Below are 22,990 nucleotides of genomic sequence, written 5' to 3'. Positions count from 1 at the left end.
GGTTTTTGTAGCGAAATGAGGTATCGTATAGATAACTCCTCATTTCAACTTCACCAATCAGCCACTTCTGGTCCATTGAGGTGATTTCAAGGCGAGCGACACAAATTAATATAAACTGCTGGACGTCTGACAAAAGTTCAGCTCAAAACGGCGTGCTACATCGAGCTGCGTCGCTCACGAACAGAACAGTCCAATAAAAAAAGGGCATGGTTCTTAAGCAGTGTTGTTAGTGACTTTGCGGAGCACAAGACCTGTAGAATAAACTTCTAATGGGTGAGTACTGGTTTCTTTTTTTTAAATTATTTAAATCTATATAGCACAGTAATTGTTACATCTCATATGTTGGAAAATGTGCACCTACTGTAATCTCTGTCTATGATAGCATTTGGTCATTGAGTCCAGGACAGACTGTTAAATTAGCGTTGATAAATTTGGCGCTCTGGCTGCTGTCCGTGGTGCTGATCTGAGGCTGGTTTGCAGTCTGGGAGTTGCATGGTGAGCCTCTCCATGGTGGCATAGCAGTTGTCTGCTTTGAAATTGTCTGGAGTGGTTGTGTGTGTACGTGCGTGCGCTTGTGTTTGGGGCGAGGACCCTAAGAAAAAACATTTGCACCGGGGCCAATCACAATTATGTTACGCTGCTGCCTAAATGCCTAACCCCAACCCTACCCACCTTGGGCTAGTTAATATGACGATATATATCGTCAAAACTATAGAAAAATGTCTATCGCATAAAATGTTCTATATCGTTTCTATCGCGATATATCATTATTTATATTTTCTCGATAATTTCACTGAAAACTGTTATGTTCTTTTTGCACTCAAGTTCATAAAATGAGAAAATACACAGTTCTTTTCATCTGTAAAGTATTCACACAGGAGTATACAGAAATAGGCATTTCCATGTGGTTATTTAATATAAACTATTTATTGAATTATCAAAAGAAAATGCTACATCGTAATATACAGTATATCGTTATCGAGATATGAAATTGCCTATATTGTGATAGAAGAGTTTGGCCATATTGCCCAGCCCTACACCTACCTCTACAATGCAGAAATGTCCTCACCATAACGGTTAAAAACTGAAATAGGTCCTCACAAAGATAGAAATACAAGAAGTGTTGAGACAAAATGTTTCCATTCCATCTGACCTTGAGAGAGTGTAAAATATTGAAAAGTAAACCTGTATATGTTTTTGGTATTGTTCTTCTTTGTCTTTCCATCAGGCCACTGACCACACCTTCCTCCAGAAGTGCCACTATCACCATGGGAACAGCCCCTACTATGCCAAGCCCAAGAACCCACTGCCAGTCTTCACTGTCTATCACTATGCTGGAGCCGTCACCTATCAGGTATCAGGCACAGCACACTGCTACTCTATGTACAGCAGATCTGTCAGACAGCAGCCAATGATGCGGGAATATTTGTATTTAAAAAAAAAAAAAACTCTTTTTCCAGGTTCATAATTTCCTGAATAAGAACCACGACCAGTTCAGGACAGAAGTGGTGGAGCTTTTTGCCAGGAGTCGGTTAAAGGTGAACCAACTGGCATTAGACCCGTACTGGGTGCTGATGATATGGGTCTTTTTGCATAGCATAGCATAGCATAGCATAGCATAGCATAGTATAGTATAGCACAACATAGCATCTAACGAGATTTTCATCACAATATGTAATCTGATTACACAGGTTTGTGCACCAATCGTGCCTGCCAGACTAGCCGCTAGGAAAAATGTGTTACTTGGTGACATCCCCACGTTACGGAAGAAAAGGCGGGACTTCAAGCGAGGTGTTTCAGGCAGTTCAGGATCAGTATTTCTGTGGGGGAGAGTAACTTCCTTTGGTGTGGACTTTGGGTTTTGTAACTTTACAGACCTTTTACATGCACGAAAAACTATATAACACAATAAAGGAAAGGGAAAAAAACACAAAAGCATTATGGGTCCCCTTTAACAAGCACAAGACAATGACATATAAAAGGGTAAATGTTTTATTAGGGGTGACGTTACTGGTGGTAGTCATGAGAGTACAACTTTAGGGGCATTGCTGAATACAAACGTGATCAGTTTGAAGATATTGTATACCAACATAAAATATATCAGTTGCTCCAAAAACATTGGTAGGCTTTAAAAAACATACTTACACATTGTATGTGATTTTTACCAGTGAATTTGCGTGTTTGTCAGATGGTGTCGGAGCTGTTCCGTAAGGTTCAGGATGGTTACATTCAGCAGAGAGAGCTGGGCTGGAGAGGGAAGGGCCTCCGCCAGCAGCCCTCTACTGCCGCCTCACACTTCCTCCAGTCCCTGACGGAGCTCACCACCCGCCTGGAGAGGTACCAACACACTGACCACACTCACTGTACTGTGCTGTCATTACCAAAAGCTGTGGATCAGCGCGAAACGCCAACTGAGTGTCATATGGTTTTCACTGCATGTGTTTGAAATCAAATAGCTGTGGTTTGTGGAGAATGTGGGTTTAGTAAATGTCATGGAAAAGAAATATGAGCTTCATGATATCTAGTCTGAGTTCATAATGTTTTCATTTGGTGTAAATCACCACTGAAATAAATTATAGGCTACAGGAGATTTCCAACCCGGTCTCACTCCCAACCTTGTCAGATACCGCCGTTTGGTAAGTGCCACTCGGCATCGGAGACCGACACAAGTGGTGTTTTATGGTGTTTTGTTTTTTAACTCTTAGATGCAAGACCACTTTTATTCGTTGTCTGAAGCCAAACTACGTCAAGGTAACACCAGATACTTTATACTGATGCTAACTGGTATCCTAACATCAGCCGACAATGTATGACTGTAATGTATCTTGCATGTCATCTGTCAGCTTCCTGGGATCTTTGACGTAGACTATGTGTCGACCCAGCTGAAGCATGCTGGGATGATGGAGACCATCCACATCAGGAAAGAGGGTTTCCCCGTACGGATACAGTACTCCTACTTCATTGAGAGGTGCTGCAAACATACATAGCATCCCTTCCTGCACCATCACAGCAGTACTTTAATGTTTATTATGCTTTCACTCCCTTAAAGGGGACATATCATGCTCATTTTCAGGTTCATACTTGTATTTTGTTAAAAAAATACATTATTTTTCTCATAGTGTCTGCCTGAATATACCTGTATTCACCCTCTGTCTGAAACGCTCCGTTTTAGCGTCTGTCTCTTTAAGAGCCCCTCTTGAAAAAGCCCAGTCTGCTCTGATTGGCTTGCAAGAAAAATATGTTGCACCTTTGCAAAGGTAGTTCTCAAGCTGTGGACGGTATATTCTAAGGAGCCTGCATGTGACATAGGAAGGGGAGCTAAACCTGATTGGTTTGTTGAATCACATGTTTTCTGATCTAGGCAGCCCACAAATATCTGACTGGGTTGTCCTACAGTTTACCTGTTATTTTATACTCTACCCCATAATGTTCCCTCCACAACCAAAAACGTGACTTTGTTGGAAGTAAAGTTTAGGAGTTGTGTCATGATGCATCCACCAAGAAATCCCTGCATTGTCTACATCAGAGCTTTTCAATATTTCTTTCAGCCCCTCCAAGACGAATATTCCAGGGACCCATTCTTGTATGTCCCTTGGAATAATTTGATGTAGCCTGTGTTTTACCCTTCTATAGTCTTAGTTATGTGAATGTTAACGATTCTGAACCAAAACATTTTTTCCTCGTATCACACTTGCAGAAAAGCACAATGCCACGTGGTTAACACTATGAAACGATTGGTTAGGTTTAGGCAACAAAATTACTTGGTTAAGGTTAGAAACGTAACAACGCAGCGTAACGTAACAAGTTAACGTAACAAGGTAACGTAACAAGGTAACGTAACAAGGTAACGTAACAAGGTAACGTAACAACGTTAAGTAACGTAACAACGTTAAGTAACGTAACAACGTTAAGTAACGTAACAACGTAACGTAACAACGTAACAACATAATGTTGCATAACGTTGCATAACAAGCGTAACGTTACTGGGCCGATTATACTGTTGATTTAAAAATTAAAATATTAATTTTTGAGTGCCACGGACCCCTGTCATCATCTAATTTTGGATTTATGAGCTTCTGAGAAAAGCTCGTCAGCAGCATGTGATGTGTTTTCACAGATACGGGGTTCTCCTGAGCCAGCGGCTGAGTGAGGCGTCAGACAGAGAGCAGTCGCTGGCTCTGCTGGACATGGTGGATGCAGAGGAGGGACAGTACCAGCTGGGACTCACCAAGGTACCACACAGCCCACTCATGACACTGATAAAAAGGTTTTACCGTACATATCAACATGTTTAGATGTATGTGTGTATCTGTGTTAGCTGTTCCTCAAGGAGCTCCTGTACCAGCAGCTGGAGGAGAAGTGGACCAGCACCCAGACCTGGGCTGCCATCACCATCCAGAGGAACATCAGAGGCTTCCTCTGCAGGAGGAACTTCAGGTTCTTCAAGGAGAAAGCCATCGTCATCCAGAGCCACATCCGAGGACACCAGGCCAGGTACAGAGAGGAGAAGACAAAACTACGTAATAAAATACAGGAAATGCTGTTTTTAAGTCCTGAAATCTATATTTTACTAAGGTAAACAAGTATAATAAGTAGAAAAGTAGAAAAACCATGTATCTCCAGTCAGGGATTTTTTATTTAGGAAGTTTGCTCCGACTGGTGGGCGGTGCTTGGTATTTCCTCAACTGATCTCAACATGGCTGCCGGGTCACAAACTTTCTCATTTTACAGCTAAACAGTACACTACAAGATGATTCTGAAAACATTTAAGGAGAGAAATAGTCATTACAGTAACAGAACATTGATTCATATATGATCAGCGCTGCTTAGTTTGACCATTTGATCGGAGTTCGCGAATGATTGACAGCTTCTCAGAGACGGCACGGCTCCAGCTCGGCTCTGATTGGTTGTTTTCCTCCAGTCTGTGAAATCTTGCAGATGCCGTTAGGAGCACCGGAGGACACAGAGGCACATGATTTTTTTCAGAGTACCTGTCTCATGCACTACTGTCGGGAGACACGTTTTTATAAAAATAACTTTTTTAAATCATAGTTGCTCCAATTCTACCCACTGCAGCTTTAAAATATAGGGCTACGTCCATAATAACTGGAGGACAAGATGTCCCTCTAAAATGTTGCAGAGGAAAAGTAGAAAAGTAGAGACTGAAGGAATTGAAAACTCAAATAAAGCTCCATACCTCAAAACTACTGAAGTACTATACCTGAATGAGTGTACTACTACTACGTCACCTCTGCATGCTACCACATTCACTCACTTCCACTGAGAGATGGAGAGTCTCCACATGTTGCCATACACAGTTAACTCCCATGAAGAGAGGGAGTTAGGTTTCACCTGCAGGCTGAAATGAGGTCAGAGAGTGATGTACTAACGTGAAGCACTATGTGTTTGTGTGTTGCTGCTGCCCCCTCTCTCGTTCTAGGAAGTACTACAAGCGTCTGAGGCAGTCCTTCACCCAGTTCTGGGCGGTGATGATGATAACCAGGGACACCATCAAGAGACGCCATTGGAGGAAGGTAGATATGAGAGAGAGAGAGAGAGAGAGAGAGAGAGAAACTCTTGGCTTGGTTTCTTGGCAACCTTATGTTTGCTGACTTTATTATGCTATAAATCTCTTACACAATACCAGCAGATTAACACCACAGCATGAGTTGTAATAGGAAAAATGTGTCCATGCTCTCTCAGTGATAACACCCTGACATCATGTTTGGGGTCAAAGTGTATTTTTTATTATCAGAATCTCTTTTATTTTCCATTTCCTGCCAAAGAACTTTACCTATGGCACTGCTTGTATTGTTGTGTCAATGCTCTGTATTAACAATTCCCAATTTTTGGCATATTATATAGAATGACTGATTAGTTTCTTCACCCAAAAAACAACTTTGTCTTGTAATCTCTAGTTGTATCTACCAACTCAATACAATTAACATGAGGGGAATTTTATTTATGGTGCTCAAAACATAAGTAATATGATATTTAAAGCTGCACTAATCAAAATTCTGTATTTCAAAAAATGATTAAAGTCACTCGTAGTGACAAACTCTGTTCACCTTTACGGAGCATTATACCCTCTAATACATTCATCAACGTCATTTCCAGCAGCAGCAGGCAGCTGTTTTCAGTGAAAAAGCTCTGATAAACCCACCATACACTAACTGCTCAGCAGCAAACAGCAGACAGACACAGTTAGAGACTAGCTGGTGAACATAGTGGAGCTTTTAGCAGCTGAAGAGACAGATATTTTTCTCAGGAGGTGGCAAAGGCCAGACCTATGTATTGCTGCCACACCAGAAAAAGAAAAAACGGATCAGTATCACGTTATAACGTGAAAAAGTTTATTGTTATAACAAGATGTTTTTCACGTTATAACATGATATTTTCACGTTATTACAACTAACAAACGTATCACTTAATAAAAATAAACTTTTCTTGTTATAGCAATATACTATTTATCTTGTTACAACATTAAATGTGTTATAACGTGATCACTTAGCCTATATGGTCACAATGTGAAACTCATGTTTGAATGAGGAAACAGTGCGTGGAGAACGGATACATTTAGGAATATGGCTCATTTACACGATTTGATTAGCCTAAATTCTAGGCACGCCGTCTGGGGACGTCTTATTAGGTGGCTAATATTGCTCTATCTGTTGTGCTCTATCTACTCTATGTGAACAGACAACTTTATAAGATGACGATATGGACGTGTTGTTCTTGTTTTTGTTTTTTTATCTCTGTAAATCAGTTGAAATAATGTCTTTAATTTAAGGGAGAGTTCCAACTAAAGTTCCAAGATAAATCATATAATCAGGTCAAGACTTTTCCAAAGCATTTTCTTCTGAAGGCCCTGACTGGATTGTGTAAAAAATGAAAGCTATAGAGGTAAACATGTTTGACTGATGACTGTTGTGCCCTTGTATAATCTACTGGGTGTGTTCATTCTCGCACATATTTCAGCGCTGGCAACAACTTCCTTTATTAAGATCTCATCTCTTTCCTTTAACTAGCTTTCTTATCTTGCATTAATCATGTCACCTGGGCACACACACACACACACACACACACACACACACACACACACACACACACACACACACACACACACACACACACACACACACACACACACACACACACCCTCAGCCAAACTCCAGTCTTGGACTTCAACCCTCACGCTCAGTGAAATTTGAAACAGTGCTGCATCTCTCCTTCCGCCTTCTAGAACCGGTCTATATGTGACTTGCAGCTCCACGGCTCTAAACAGGTAGGCTGCCTTTCTGTTTACCCTCTGCATCACAGCAGAGGCAAAAACTGGCTTCAGTCTGTTAGTTTATTTTACCTGAGGAAATAGTTGGCACCATGAATAATAGTGGGATTGTGACGGTCTGTATCAGGTTTCACAACAGTCCAGAGACTCCTCTTTCAGCTGGTCTTCCTCCTGCATTTCATCTCTTCATCTTCTCTTGCCTCAGCCGAAAAACTAAACTGATAATTCTTGTTTTTTTTGTTCGTCCTTTTGCTTCAGTAGTGCCATTCTGTGTGGTGTTACTGTTTTATGAGGTTTGGACTATGAACAGTGGAGCTGTCAGGCTCCTGCTGACAGGCTGCCAGCTGAGCTGTATCTTAGAGTAGTAAGTGTAAGTAACTACAAAAAAAACAAGATTTGGAGTTTGACTGATGGATTTGGGGTTAAAGGTGACATAATTTAATTTTTGTCTCGTCTGTGACATGACCTAACATTTAGTTAAATTCCACTCAAAGTCTATGGATGTACAGTATACTCCTATTTTCATTCTTAGCTTTAGAGTCCTATATAATTCCTTAGAGAGGAACTGATATGTAACTGTAATTTCTTAGGAAGCTTCCTATATTATTATGTAACTGTATGGTTATGTATGTGGTATGGTTGCATATGAAGAGCAATAATGCAAACATATTTACTTGGTTTTAAATGGATCTCTAAAGGGCATTAAAGGGAGGAGGTTTAAAAGTCTGAGAAAATCACCGGGATGATGTCATAGTGATGATATTAGGGTTATCTTATCTTATGTTTGGAGCTTAGACTGTATAACATATGGACGCAGTCTCCATAAACAGGTTTGTTTGTAATGTACCTACCGGAAAAAAATGAACAGCCGACTCCTTCGTGTGTGTTTTAGTACAGCGAGCTAAGCTAACAGACCAGGTACGGTGAGTGTAGACACCGATACCAGCTAATTAGTGCTAACATAAACAAAATAATACTAGAATTTCACTCACAGAAAAAAACTGGAGCACAGATCAGTCAATTTATTTGTCCTATGAAATCGTACAAGGTACAACTGCAGTGAAATGCAATCCCATCAGCTCCTTCAATTTGTGCATTAACGTTAACGTCATTCACCATAAAGCACAGCCTCCTCCATTTTTCTTAGAGTCCTCTGTTCCGTCACATTGGCAAGTAGAACAAGAGTCCAATGGCGCGGTCCGGTATCGTTATTCCAGGATTTGGCCAAGTTTCGATGAAACAAGGACATTATAGTTCCTGATATCCCGTTGGAAAGTGATAGGGGCACGGAGGAACTGCACGGAGGAACTGGACGGAGGAACTGGAGTTTTTGGCACTTTGGCTTCAATTTTCAGCCCCGGAAGCTGCGCTTGGTTTTGAGAGTACAATATTTTATCAGATGACCTATGTTATAAACTGTGCATGTGGAGTTTGAAAGATGTTGTCTTTTACCAGGCAGAGAGGGTTTAACATAAGATGCTATAGAGTTGCATTATGGGAAATGTAGTCCTGGGTGTGAGGGTGCTTAGGGACTTAAAGTCAGGATATCTGGGACTCTGCTGCTTCGATTTTGACCATTCTTTTTTTGGATAATGTCTTTCATGAGTCCCCCAGCTTTTTGTGCAATACTAAATCTCTGGAGTACCCTTTAATTTACAGTTTGGTTGTTTATTCTATAACAATGTACCATATTTTATGCTTAAGTTGATTGTTGTTATGTAAATAATACACAAAGTAACAAGTCTCTAAAGCTTTGATATAGTGAGCCCGAGGGTGCGTTTTGATCAAACATGATTTGTGCCACACTTGTTTGGTTTGGGAGGGTCAGTCATTGTAAATCCTAGATCCATAGAGCAGGGTTGGGCTGCCTGTGCGTTGGTACAGACCTTTTCTCCTGACTTATTTGATTTCATTTAAGTGGTATTATTGAAGTGAGGCCGTGATAAAAGAGGAGTATTTGCTGCATGAATGCGTGGGCACACCCATGTTGAATCTGAATTTAAGTCTTCTACATTTGTTTAGGCATTTTTCTGATACCTGTATCCAGTTACATAAACAGCAGAATAAACTACTAACCATGGAATACAGATGTACAAATACTGTAAACACTGGGAAGGACTGATGCTTGGGATAGTTTTGATCATAATCATATCTGAGTGACGCTGCTCTGATGCATTGAGGTGACTCCTCTCTATAAGTTGTAAAACTTGTGATAAATAACAAACCTTCTGGACTCTTGGAACTGTGTGCCGTGTTGTATGAGGCGGGGCGACAGGCCTGTGGGTGTTCCAGGAGTATATAACAGGACGTGTATCTAAGAATAGGTCTGATTGCTCCTCAGGCAGAGATGAGGGAGTGTTGAGTGTGCTGGATGTACCTGGATAACAAGCGGATTACTCACTGAATCGGCAATAAGCTTGAGGTGAAAGACGCTAAATCGCTAATATGACTTTTAAGATGAAGAGATGAAGTCACAGTGTGATCGACTAACTGGCTGCTTGTGTGTCAATTTCAGGAATTTCACGAGAAGAACAAAGTAAAGGCAGTGACCAAGACCAAGTCTGTCTCTCCAGGAATGGTAAGGGGATATAATCGAATCCTGTATCAGCAGGGCCAACCGTCTGGTTTCTCCTGTGGTAACCATACTGTAATGTTTGCTTTTTTTACCGGTTAGGATGTGGGGATGTTGGAGATCCCTGCTGAGCTGTCAGCCAGACTTCGCAGTGCAGCAGGTCAGCTTCATATAATATTATAGTCTGCACATACAGTACTGTATGCCACTCTGCTGCCGCAGTGTTTTGCCAGTTTGTGATTGTTGTTCCGTCTCCGTCCACTAGGGCACCAGCGTGGGTCAGGGGTCACAGAGGTCGCACCACCACAGGTGAAGGCAGAACACAAGCTCGCCCTGCCTCTGGATGTAGACAGATACCCTTTCTCTCGCTATGCCAAGTCCATATTAAAGGTAAGCAAGGTTTGGACACATATATGCACATATTCCTGGTTTATTACACTGTAAATCCTGCTCCTCATCACGCTTCAGATGGTTGCCATCACACTGCGAAAACATGTCCATTTTAATAATCCAGAGTCATATTCAGACATTTGTTGTGCAGAAATACAGTTTGTACATACAGTTGTACTTGTTGTTAAAAAAAGAAAACAAGCAAGGAAATTACTAAATTACTTAAAATGGCTTTAAAAGGTGTATCCTTCTTTACAATGCTCATACAAAGACATCCAGCAGACTCACACCAGAATGGATGAAAGGAGATGGATTGTATTTCCTGTATTTGTGAGTTCCCTCATGTTGTGTTCTCCTCAGGATACATGGAGCCAGCCTCAGGGATACCCCCTCCAGAGATCCCTCACCCCTCTGGAGCCTGAAGATGCCAGAACTGCCCTGGATATTTACAAACTGGTATATATATGGGAGTGATTAGATTTACATCACATTAGATTAGTTCTATTGTCATTTGTTGAATTTCATTGTTGATTTTCAGTCCTTTTTTCTCCTCAGATCTTGCGGTTTACAGGTGAGTCCGACCTCAGCGGCTGGCAGGAGCAGATGCTGGGTAACTACATAGTGGAGAGGGGTCAGAGCCGGCCAGCCATGAGGGACGAGATCCTGGCCCAGCTGGTTTACCACACGTGGGGCCTGCAGGAGGAGCAGGACAGTCTGAGGGGCTGGCTGCTGCTGGCCTGCTGCCTCAGTGCCTTCACCCCCTCACCAACACTGGACAAACCTCTGCTCAAGTAGGTGTTACGCTTCGGTTAGCCTTCTACTACCAAAAGGGGTTGGTGGAGGATATACTGAGCATCTCTATGGGCTAACCTCAATCTTAATGGTGTACATCATAGTCTGTATATATGGATTGACGACGCGTCTCCACTTCCTCCCACTGTACAAAAGTGAAGCCAAAATATCGCGGATATGGGAGCTGCCATCTTTAGATCTTGACGTCATTTGAAGCCAGAGTCTGCGTTTTTATGTTGTGATCTTTTGTTGTGCTTGTTTTTGTAGTGAATGTTCTCTAGTGGCGGCTGTTATTTAAAATCATATTGCAGGATCCGTCATTTCCACGCCTCCCATTCATTTTCCATGTAAGCAGCTATGCAATGCATTCTGGTAGCGCTACGTTGCGTTTCAAGCGACGGACCGTCACGTTGGCCGTTCCTCATTTTCATACAGTTGAGGTCAAGGCTACTTTATGCAAATCAGGGGCGTCCAGCACGACTCGCCACCTCTGGAAACTCCCGAAAAACTTTTAAAGAAACCATTGTCGATCCAAAATAACCTCAATAGTTTTCAGAAATGTATTTCGGTGAACTGTTTTCGTAATATAAGAGAAGAAAGTTTCCAAATGAGCCGCCATGTTGGTCCGGTTTGAAATCCGGGAGCAGAGCCCACGAGGGAAAGCGTTCATCCAATCAGGTTCCTGGTGTCTAGTGGCAGCCCATCAAGCGTCCAATGCTGGGAAGCGGCAAAACCCCTCACGTCCAAAAACGCCCCTGTGGACACGTACCTTGACTGAGGCTTTATTCTTGCTCTGTGCTTTTGAAGAAAACGTTAAATGACAGTATGGAAGGCGTGGATGTGCGAGTGAGGACTTGTGTTCATATACTGTCACAAGTCTATAGTGTGATTTCCCTTTTTTTTTTTTTTTTTACTATACCCTGCCTGAAAAACTCTTTGAAAACACTTTCTCCAAACATGACTCAGTCTCCAGTGCTCCCTGTGCAGGTATGTGTCTGACCAGGGTCCAGGAGAGTACCGCTCACTGTGCCAACACAAGCTGCTGACATCTCTGCAGCTCCCAGCTCCCACTGCCCGCATCTACCCCCCCACCCAGCTGGAGTGGACCACCAACCAGAGGAAGGGCACCATGCTGCTGGACGTACACACCTTCAACGGTGAGACGTAACATGGACACATTTTGTTATTGGCGTTATCCAGTGTATAAATATCTGCTGTTATAAACCCATAACATTTTGGTTTTTTTCTTGTCAGATGAGAAGCTGACAACTGAAGTGGAGTCATGGACCACAGGAGAGCAGCTGGCCTCGTGGCTCCTTCATTTCAGGTACTTGGGAACATGCACCTCCATTTACTTGTTAATGTGTCCACGTATCCATATTATATCTTACTACATGTGCTGGTTTCCATCCATCTCCTGTGCGTTGATGTGTCACAGCAGTAGGGCCGGGACGATACACCTATCTCCCGATTCGATACTATCACGTTACTTGGGTGCCAATTCAATATGTATTGCAATGTATTGCAAGTTTTGCGATTCTACAAGTATTGTGATTTGATATTACCCTTTATCTGATTTTTGTTAACTTTTTTTAACACTCGACCCTGGGAAAAAGTTGAATCATACACTTCTAGGGACTTTTACTTTGGAAAATATCTAAATTAATATAGTAAAAATGTTTGATTTTCAGCATGTATGTAGTCAGAGATGTCCTGAAGTCAAATATATCGTATATATTGTCATTGTCATTATTTAGAAAAAAAATTCCGGCAACCCAAAAATCTGAGACATTTCCCTCACTAATTAGTAGTATTTTCTATTTAATTTATAGGAGACATGTAATGTTTTATACTTCTGGTGAATATAATCCAATCAATCTTATTTCCATAGATGTATTTTGCATATACAGATCCCTTTGTTAACACCTTATTTTGAGAACCGGACGTAGTCACACGTGTCTACTTCCTTTAACTTCGCTAGCTCCTGTCAGCTCCGTTCTCTTTATACATCCATGGTCAGCTCCCTCAGGGCCGTTTGAGTGCATTTAACATAAATGCCGGTATATGGGTGCTCTACAGTTGTAGTGCTGGCCGCACAGAGTTTCCTGTCCATGACAGAGTTAGCATGCAGCTTTAGCCATGATGTCTAGCTCTGCATTTCCTGCAATGTGTGAAACCCAAAATGTTTCCATACTTCCATACCACTTTGGATTTAACATGTGAGGATGCAGGTCGTATCCACGTGAATCCTCCGCTGTTTTCTACTTTCTCGTTACGGCTTGCTGCGGTTTGTTTTGGTTGAGGGATACGGAACGGATATGATGTCACGTTACTCAGACTACAACAATAAAAGCGGTACCTTCCTTCTACCTCCGCATAGACTCAAATGAAGCAAATATATTGATTCTGGCATTAAAAAATATTTCGAAATCGTAAAAAAAAAAAAAAATTCATGATACATAGGTGAATCGATTTTTTCCCCCCCACCCCTATGTCATAGAGGTGTGTCGGAGGCGGGGCAGGGCTGGTCGGTGTCTCTGCTGACTGATGACGGCTGGTCAGATCTGGCTGGCTCAGACTTTGTAATGGATCTTCTGGCGGGAGCTGAAGCTGAAGTGCTGCCACCACCAGGGACTCCCTCCTCTACAAACTCTGACTACCTGTTCAGCAGCCAGGGAGACAGGTGGGTTCACTGAACAAGTGGCCAATCCATGATTGTTTTTTAAAGAATTTGCTAGCACAATGAGCATCTGTGTGCCTCTCTTTCCCCTCCAGGATGCCAGCTACAGATCTGGACGACTTCATTCCACCAGCACCTCCCATGCAAGCTCCTGGGCTGCCTCCTTATGAGGGAAACACCTGGGGGAGAGATTATCCACAGGAAGGTAGGTGTGAAATGTTAAAGTCTGGGTTAAGTCAAATCAGAGATTTACTTCTGAACACATTATACATGTTAGAAAATAAGTACATGTGAAAAGACTGTGACGTATGTAGTTCTGAATTGAGACCGTTAAACTGTTTTTTCCATTTTCGTGTTGAAGATTTTTTTGGGCGGCCCTGAAATCATGGCACGATGACGCACTGGCACCATCCTTAGCATAACCCCTCACCTAACACTGTATAAGCACATAGCATCAGTGGTTCTCCGATTCAATCACCAGTTACAACACTTATTTACCACAGCCAGTGGCGTACTGGCCATCCGGCATAGGAGGACAAATCCCAGTGAACCGTCAAAAAATCCATAAAGTTTTTACCGGCCGTCCGGCCCTGTCTGTCTTTCACCGACACTCTCTATGTGCCTGTCATTCAGGGCGTGCATGAGAGCGGGCTGCTGCGGCCAATTACTACCAAGTTAGTTAACGTGTGCTTACGTTATAGGCTCCGTCATAGCCTACTTTGATCTATTTGGTCCAATAATATTTGTTAAAGCTGAAGTAGGTGAGATTGGAGCAAATATGATTTAAAAAGTTATTTTTATAAAACGGTTGCTATATCCTGACAGTAGTACACGAAACAGGTAACCTGAAAAAAATGATGTGCCTCTATGTCCTCCGGTGCTCCTTACGGCATCTGCAAGATTTCACAGACCGGGGGAAAACAAGCAATCAGAGCTGATCTGGGATCTGCTGTCTATGAGAGCCGGCTGTCAATCACTCGCGTACTCCGACCAAACGGTCAAACTAAGCAGTGCTGATCAAATATGAATCAATATTCTGTTACTGTAATGCCAATTTCTCTCCTCAAATGTTTTCAGAAACATCTTGTAGTGTACTGTTTAGCTGTAAAATGAGAAAGTTTGTGACGCGGCAACCATGTTGAGATCTCTTGAAGGATCGCCAACATGACATCAGCGCTGCCTAGTTTGACCGTTTGATCGGAGTTTGAGACTGATTGACAGCTGCCTCCATTGAATGAACAGCCAATAGGAACGCTCTCTCTCTGAAATGACCTGTGATTGGCCAAAGTCTCCTGTCACGGGCTAGATTTTCTAAAGCCTGAAAAACAGAGCCATGAGGAGGTGCTGAAGTCTAGTTTTCTCTCAGAACACTTGAATTATATGCTGAAAGGTTATTATGGAATTTTTGCCCAATGATGCCAAAAAATATACTGCTTACTGCAGCTGTAATTTAGCATAAGGCTAACTGGAAGTCTCTGTTAAACATTCTGCGAAAGTAGCGTGCAGCAGTGAGATGGTCCACAAGAAGTCTCGTATATATACTGTAACTCAACATGTGTAATCAACCCTCACCCGTGATTGGGCGTGGTTTCGGCGCCATCAGCGACACGCCCCCCAGTGATTCAGAGCAGAGAATACAGCTTATTTTTTCACGATTTTGAAACCTAATTTTATATACCTGGCAATTTTTTTAATTATTTAAATTTGGCTGGGTGGTTAATTACTCAGTTTTTACTGTGGTGTGATAGACTCAGAACACATATTTATCATTATACATATACGTATATAGCGCTCCGTCCGTCCGTCCTTCCGTCCATCCTTCCGTTCGTCCGTTCGCATGTCACACTATCGTTTCCGCAGCAGAACTCGGAAACTATTTAACTTAGGAACTTCAAATTTGGTCTGATAGTTGACAGTGTGGTCTAGTTGTGCCTTTTGGGGGTTAGAAAAAAGGCAAAACCTTTGGCCCTACTTTAGTAGGGGTCAAGCAGTGAGCGGGGGTATGTGAGCCATGCTCACGTTTGCCTTGTTTCTGCTGTACCCGGACTTTAAGGCATCAGTATGCTTCACAGAAAATGCTTATTGGATCATCAAACAGAGTATGAGCACGGACGTTCAGTTCTTCTGCCTTCAGAGGTGTTCAGATAACCCTTCATACAAACCAGTTGTTTGAAGCACGCTGAAGCATCTCTCAGGTGTTTTTTCATCTATGTTAAATGATGAATCAGACCTGTCCCCCTACACGTCTGAAGTCAGTGATGACCCTCCAATCTCTTCTCTACACACACACCCTAATCTTCTAAACTAAAAGAGTTGTCTTAACAACAGAACTGTCACATCATTCATTCTCCAACTACAGCAAAACAAGCTGCTGGTCTATCAGTTACTCTGGATTAACTTTCACTCGATTGTGTTCCAAGTGACTGTGCTCACACCGGCTGACCTTCAAGGTCATGTAACTGAGACTGCTTTGAACTCAGGCACAAATGTAATCAAGTGACTTTGTATTGTCCCAACGACAATCGAGGCTCGATTACCGACTGGGCAAAGCAGACGACTGCTCCCAAGAGGTCCTCGTCCCTCAGAGCGACCCAAAGGCCACGCTCTGTTTGGTCTGTGGTGATTTAATTCATCGCTAATTTGTTTGACAACGTGTTCCACTACATTAAATATCAACTCAAATGACAAAGGTTTTTAACCGGGTCCTTCATTTATTATCTGATCCTGAGGCCCAGTCTTGTAGAAGTAACTTTGATCCAGACCTCTTGTTCAGCAAACAGGTCTTACAAGCGTAGATGAGGTTGACACTGACGCTGTTCAGGTTGTTGTAAGTTGACTAACAGAAATAACTATCAAATGGCATAATAGAGTGCTACAGGAATGAGTCCTGAAACCTAGAAATGAGTTAGCATTTTAGCACTTCCGGTTCCCTCGTCTGGAAGTCAATGGGTTTTTAGTTAGATGCCTGAAATAAGGTCTGTGGTTATAACACAAGCTGAAGAGATTTCGACATTTTGTTCTACATTATTACACGGCTGTGTTGAATACTCGATTCTGATTGGTCAATCACGGCGTTCTGCGGTCTGTAATTTCTGTATTACAGACCGTTGCTATGCATAACAGACCGTTGCTATGGGCGCAGCTCTGATGTCAGACTCTGGCGGACCGTTTTTGCATCAAAATATTGATTTCTTGTAATTTGGTGTGATAATAATAATAATAAGTCCAGGAGGCCCAAAATTAACAATTGTGATTTTTTTCGACTTCAATATCGTTTCCGGAGAATAACTCCTAAACTATTTAACTTAGGAACTTCAAATTTTGTCTGATGGTTTACAGTGTGGTCTAGTCCTGAGGAAGGTGAACTAATAACAAGCTAGATTGTGCTCAATAGACTAATTCTATTATTTCCAAAAAGGGCAATTCCTTTGGCCCTAGTAGGGCTCAGTATGTGTATGAGCCATGCTCACTTTTGCCTTGTTTATACAGTTTATGGTCACATGCAGTGTCTTTTCAAAATAAACCCCGCCCAGCTACATCCTCACGTTGTTCCAATCTCTCTCCTCCACCTGTTTGCAGGCCGTGGTCGACAGATGGACGCCTACGTTGATGACCTGTTTGACCCTGTACTGGACCAAGGACCTCCGGTCAGTGATGTCATCAGATTTATTGTATTATTTCAACAGTAACTGTAATGAATGTAAAAGGCTGTATTTGCCTGTCCCTAGAAAGAGTTAACGTTTTATACCATGGGGTGTACTGAGCATGCTCGCTGGTCTCTGGTGGATGGGGTATCTCTGAGTGTATCTCATTACTGAGTGTGTGAAGTCACTGGGTTGTGTTTCTTGCTGTTCTGTGTGTGTGTGTGTGTGTGTGTGTGTGTGTGTGTGTGTGTGTGTGTGTGTGTGTGTGTGTGTGTGTGTGTGTGTAGGACATGGAAAGAGTAGCCATGCTGAACCGCAGGATGAGAGGAGGAGGAGGGATTGGACCCATGTATGGAACTGGTAGGAAAGACTGGATGTCCTCCATCTCCACACCACAGTGGATTATAGTCACTTAGTGTACTGTATGATGCATTATAAACATTCCTAAACAAACATTCTTCAACCTGAAAAAGGTCTATTTAAAAAAAAAAAAAAACATCACTTGCATTATATTTAAAAAATGAAATACATATTACCAGTTTTCTTTTGCCCTTAGAGGTATAACTGTTTCGTCAGTAAGGGCTCAGAATTTTAGTTGGTCAAGCCTATGGAAGACTATTTGTGTCATTATTTGAGTATATTAACGGAAAATTTGAACACAGAAAAATATTTTCCAAGCACATAAATTATTGATTGAGAAATCAGGAAGAGCAGCACAGAAGTAATTCCTTCTTCCAGAACGGACAGACATATAATAGATGTCGCATATACCAGTGGTTCCCAAACCTTTTCACGTCAAGGACCCCTAAAATGACGCAAATTCGACCACGGACCCCCATTTGATAAGATTTTGTAAGTTAAGTGTTACGGAACGTACTAACCTTAAAATAAGTCAATGTTGACTTTTGGTTTCACACGGGACACAAACAACGGTCTCCTGGGTGACGGTCCGGTGTTTGTGTGACTCATCCACCACTCTGATCTCCTCCCTACATGGACTTTGTCACTCTTTATACTACGTCACCTGACTTCCGGAGCAGTTGCTCTGAGCGTCTAATATTACCACGGGTTTACATTGGAGTTAGTTGATAGCCGGGCGTATCTCATACAGACACTAAATGGTGCCTTGTGCGTCGGTATCAGACGCTGAGTGCCGTGACAACACATTGGTATTTAAGGCCCTGATAGTAAGACCAGCACTGATACAGAATAGACAGAAGTAGCCTTGAAAAGTCTTAAAACACTTTGAGTTCAGTTTCCTCAAAAAAGGCATTAGAAGCTATTCAAAAATGTAAAATTGAATTTAGAAAAGTTTTAGATATTCTCCCCTGCGTGCTGTAAGCATGTGTTGTTAGTTATAATATGCTATTGGTGTCTGATTGCAGGCTGTAGGGAGACGTTTTACACTTCTAAACTAAAAGACAGTGGATTCCTCTCCAGGTGGCTGCTCAAACTTTTGTGGAGTTGTCAGCACCATCCCAAAAACCATCCATTTTTGCAAGGCCACATTGATTTAATTACATATTAGGAAGTAATAAAAAAAAAAAAGTAATGATGATTCTAGGCTATATTGTACTCTCATACTTTCATCAGTATGATTGTGGAACAGGTTTGAAACTGCATTCTATGTGGTATTAAACAAGTCTTAAATTTAACTTGTTGAATCCTGCAGACATATTGTACAATACAATTACAATACAATACATACATTATACAACCAAGAACTACATTACCAATACTACAAAGTATTAAGAATAGAGAATAAAAATAAGTTCAGTAAAGTAAAAGTAACAGAGCCGGTAGCTGGTACAGTACTTTTTCTTCTTTTTGTAGATTTTTTTTTTACTTTTCTTGTCTCATTTTGTAATGAAGTGTCTCTGTCTCTGTTATTATAACTGAAATCATTCTGTTTTTCAGGTATACCCATGACAATGCCAAGCTATATGGGTAAGTGACCAAGAACACAACCTTTTGCGTCCTCAAGCCTTGAATTATTTTCATATCAAGTGGCAGAAAAGGTGACGATCTTCTGCTTTTTCTAATCTCTACATTACTGTGTTGCCTCTGCTCAGGACCGGTTAACCCTTCAATGCCCGGCTATGGGGCTCCCATGATGCCAACCATGCCAGGTAATCGCCCTACACAAGCCTGTCATCCAGTTAATTCAGTAAATGCAGAGTCCACTCAAAGAGCTTATTTAATACCATGTACATTAAAAGGCCAGTGTGTAGGATTTCAGGGGATGTATTAGCAGAAAATGGAATATAATAATCATAACTATTAGGGCTGTCAAAGTTTACTTAAATTTGTTTTAATGCCACTAATTTTAGGTTGTAGGGGGCTCAGTTTTAAAGCTAGAGTAAAAATACTATCATATGAAACTAGAAAACCTAAGAAATCTATCGGTACCAACCATGTCATACTAGCTTGTCGTGAAGGAGGTTAAATAACGCTCCAAACTTACACTAAATTTTGGCGAGGAAAAACTGTCATGGCCATTTTCAAAGGGGTCCCTTGACCTCTGACCTCAAGATATGTGAATGAAAATGGGTTCTATGGGTACCCACGAGTCTCCCCTTTACAGACATGCCCACTTTATGATAATCACATGCAGTTTGGGGCAAGTCATAGTCAAGTCAGCACACTGACACACTGACAGCTGTTGATGCCTGTTGGGCTGCAGTTTGCCATGTTATGATTTGAGCATATTTTTTATGCTAAATGCAGTACCTGTGAGGGTTTCTGGACAATATTTGACATTGTTTTGTGTTGTTAATTGATTTCCAATAATAAATATATACATACATTTGCATAAAGCAGCATATTTGCCCACTCCCATGTTGATAAGAGTATTAAATACTTGACAAATCTCCCTTTAAGGTACATTTTGAACAGATAAAACATGCGATTAATTTGCGATTAATCACAATTAACTATGGACAATCATGCGATTAATCGCGATTCAATATTTTAATTGAAACTATGTTTTCATCAGCTTAGAATGAGCCCATCATATCTACATAGGGAGCGGGTCCTCTTCACAGAGTCCGCCATGTTGCTCCGCCATGTTTCTACAGTAGCCCAGAGCGGACAAACCAAACACTGTCTCTAGTGAGAGCTTTTCACGTTTTTACGTTACCTGAAGAAGACCACCGTAGTTCTCCGACACGCTTGTGAAACCACGGTAATGTGAGCCGCATAGTGCAAAACCGTGTTGGCGTTAGCGGACTCCATTTCTAACTGAGCGTCAGCTATCGTTGCACACTGTTAAACCCTGTAAGTGGAGCTGAAATTAAAGGCACGTGCAAGCGCGCACGATGTAAGATCCGTTGGATTTTCCCAGATTAACCGGCCCGGGTTCTCACATTAAAAGCAGTCTACAGTCTGATAGAGGAAACCCAGAAAGGTCTAATTCTTACAGATTAAATTACAACCTGTTCATACATTGGCAATACAAAAAAAATATTAAAACACGTTTATACATGTAAAAACTTACATACAATCCCTTTAATGAACTGGAAAATACAAGGACCGGTGGCTCAAAAATAATATGCATGTAATAGCAATGGAGCAAGCAGCTTATTATGCCCTCCAACTAAATCATGCTGGACAAATTAATTTGTGGTCACAAATATAGGCATATACATATAATTGGTAAGGAGGAACATGAAAAAGGATATGGACATTATACCCCCCCACACCCCCCAAAATTTTGTCTCATAGTATATGTATTATGTGTTGAATGTTATGATCTAAACATAGCTGATTTCTACCTGAAAAACAGTCAGTCATATTCATCCCTACACAGCCATGATGATGCCTCAGACTGCCATGCCTGCCCAGTCCATCGCTGACCCCATGCAGATGGCAGCATCACAGCAGGCCCTCATCAACCAGCAGGCCTTTCTCATGGTGAGGACAAGCACACACATATGTTTCATCCTGTTATTTGCCCCCTCCACCCACATCTTCCTTTCCTAACTCCTTCTCCTACCTGTCCTCCTCCTCTTCCTCCTCCTCTTCAGGCCCAGCAGATGACCATGCAGGCCATGAGTCTGTCCCAGCAGCAGACCAAGGAGCAGCAGAGGAAAGAGCAGAAGGAGCAGGATAGAATGCAAAAGGAGGAGGAGAGGCAGCGGAGACGTCAGCCCGAGCGACGGTCCAGGGAACACTCACGCTCACCCCCACCTCGATCTCCCTCGCCCCCACCTGCCCGGCCTAAAACATTTGCACCTAAACGCACCCCCACCTACAGGCAGCCTGAACCAGAGGTATAACTGTATACAGTATACATTTTTGTAGTGTACTCTACTACTTTTTTTTTTACACATCCTTTTTCTTACTATGCTTGATTTTTTTCGCTGCTTTATATCATAGATTTCTACAAACTGTCCCTTTTTATGTCCAGGTCTATACCGTCGCATTTGGTTTTTGGTTTCTTCGTGTTGTAACCTCGAACACAGGGGTGGTAACCGTAGACACGCCAATGGTGATATACAATGACGCACTAGCAGTAAATGTTGAAGTGCCTTCTCATCTGCATGCCAAATTACCTCTGTCACAGTCATACTCATAATTTGAGTTTCAGAGACTTTGTTTCCGGCATTTTGCTGACTTTTAAAGAATGAAAATAACTGCAACAGTATTTTTATTCTAAATAGGCCTACTTTTAATTTTGCTTTTTATTCTCAGGAAAGAAAAACTGAATAATTCGCCACTCTGGTGTGAATTTGTGTGAATCTCTGGCATAAACAAATTCATATTTATCAGTTTTTATTCATTTATTCATTTTTTGCCCCTGCTTGCTTGAGTATTTCTTTCTCTTAGTACTCTCACTGAAGGCCCTACCCCTTTCATACACAACGCAACAATGCATTTCCAATGGCTTGTGTCGCTGCAAAGCACGCTCTGATGTGTGGCGAAGGCGCAGCTCAAACCGCGTTGGGTCATGAACAGCTTTTCCACAGGAAAACGACATTTGATGTCGCTTTATTGTCATCCAAGTGTAAAACAGTAGGACTTACTAACTCTGTACATTGTCAGAAACAGATTGATATAACGAAAAAGGATAAAGGGTGTGAAAATTTGCCATAAATCGGGACAAAATGCAGGAGAATTGTGACCCTGGGAAAATTTAGTGTAAGTTTGAAGCGTTATTTAGCCTCCTTCCTGACTAGCTAGTATGACATGGTTGGTACCAATGGATTCATTAGGTTTTCTAGTTTCATATGATACCAGTATCTTTATCACGTTGTTATTATTGCGTTAACTTTGACAACCCTAGTTTTCATCTGTCCGTTCCATTCACGTGAACGGGATATCTCAGGAACGCCGTGAGGGAATTTCTTCAAATCGGACTCCTTTACCCTGTCTAAGCCCACTGGTTCCTATACTGAAGACATAAATGCTTAAAAACAGCTCACAAATATAAAGTTTAATTTTTTTAAGAAAGGCTCAGTAATTTCCTAAACAGCCGGTCACTTTAGTTTTTACTCAAACAAGAGGAAACAGTGCATTTGTGTGTGGGAATCCACATTCGGTGCTCTAGTGAGTATTTGGGGCAGCAGGACGGTGTATGTAGGATTGAGTCAAATTAAATCTGAGTGTATGTGTTTATGGTAATG

At 41.7% G+C, this 22,990-nt stretch overlaps 2 protein-coding genes across 3 annotated transcripts in view; both read left to right on the top strand.

Moving 5' to 3' along the window:
* The window catches only part of myo15b (myosin XVB), a 52,405-nt gene that overhangs the window by 11,119 nt on the left and 18,296 nt on the right, over positions 1 to 22,990 (top strand). The window contains exons 17-39 of the mRNA XM_074620905.1: positions 1,229 to 1,354; positions 1,461 to 1,538; positions 2,189 to 2,337; positions 2,706 to 2,751; positions 2,844 to 2,968; positions 4,118 to 4,232; positions 4,319 to 4,494; positions 5,441 to 5,534; positions 9,804 to 9,866; positions 9,963 to 10,020; positions 10,126 to 10,250; positions 10,611 to 10,706; positions 10,806 to 11,041; positions 12,030 to 12,199; positions 12,297 to 12,369; positions 13,543 to 13,725; positions 13,818 to 13,927; positions 17,302 to 17,369; positions 17,654 to 17,726; positions 19,284 to 19,313; positions 19,439 to 19,495; positions 21,151 to 21,278; positions 21,392 to 21,637. Of these exons, the coding sequence (XP_074477006.1) occupies positions 1,229 to 1,354; positions 1,461 to 1,538; positions 2,189 to 2,337; positions 2,706 to 2,751; positions 2,844 to 2,968; positions 4,118 to 4,232; positions 4,319 to 4,494; positions 5,441 to 5,534; positions 9,804 to 9,866; positions 9,963 to 10,020; positions 10,126 to 10,250; positions 10,611 to 10,706; positions 10,806 to 11,041; positions 12,030 to 12,199; positions 12,297 to 12,369; positions 13,543 to 13,725; positions 13,818 to 13,927; positions 17,302 to 17,369; positions 17,654 to 17,726; positions 19,284 to 19,313; positions 19,439 to 19,495; positions 21,151 to 21,278; positions 21,392 to 21,637 (2,625 nt within the window). The remainder of the gene's footprint in view (positions 1 to 1,228; positions 1,355 to 1,460; positions 1,539 to 2,188; positions 2,338 to 2,705; positions 2,752 to 2,843; positions 2,969 to 4,117; positions 4,233 to 4,318; positions 4,495 to 5,440; positions 5,535 to 9,803; positions 9,867 to 9,962; positions 10,021 to 10,125; positions 10,251 to 10,610; positions 10,707 to 10,805; positions 11,042 to 12,029; positions 12,200 to 12,296; positions 12,370 to 13,542; positions 13,726 to 13,817; positions 13,928 to 17,301; positions 17,370 to 17,653; positions 17,727 to 19,283; positions 19,314 to 19,438; positions 19,496 to 21,150; positions 21,279 to 21,391; positions 21,638 to 22,990) is intronic.
* The window catches only part of galk1 (galactokinase 1), a 108,047-nt gene that overhangs the window by 69,247 nt on the left and 15,810 nt on the right, over positions 1 to 22,990 (top strand). The window lies entirely within an intron of this gene.

Source organism: Sebastes fasciatus, chromosome 20 (assembly GCF_043250625.1).
Source record: "Sebastes fasciatus isolate fSebFas1 chromosome 20, fSebFas1.pri, whole genome shotgun sequence".
Taxonomy (NCBI): domain Eukaryota; kingdom Metazoa; phylum Chordata; class Actinopteri; order Perciformes; family Sebastidae; genus Sebastes; species Sebastes fasciatus.
Note: the sequence above shows the minus strand (reverse complement) of the source record. Positions and strands in the feature narration are given on the sequence as shown.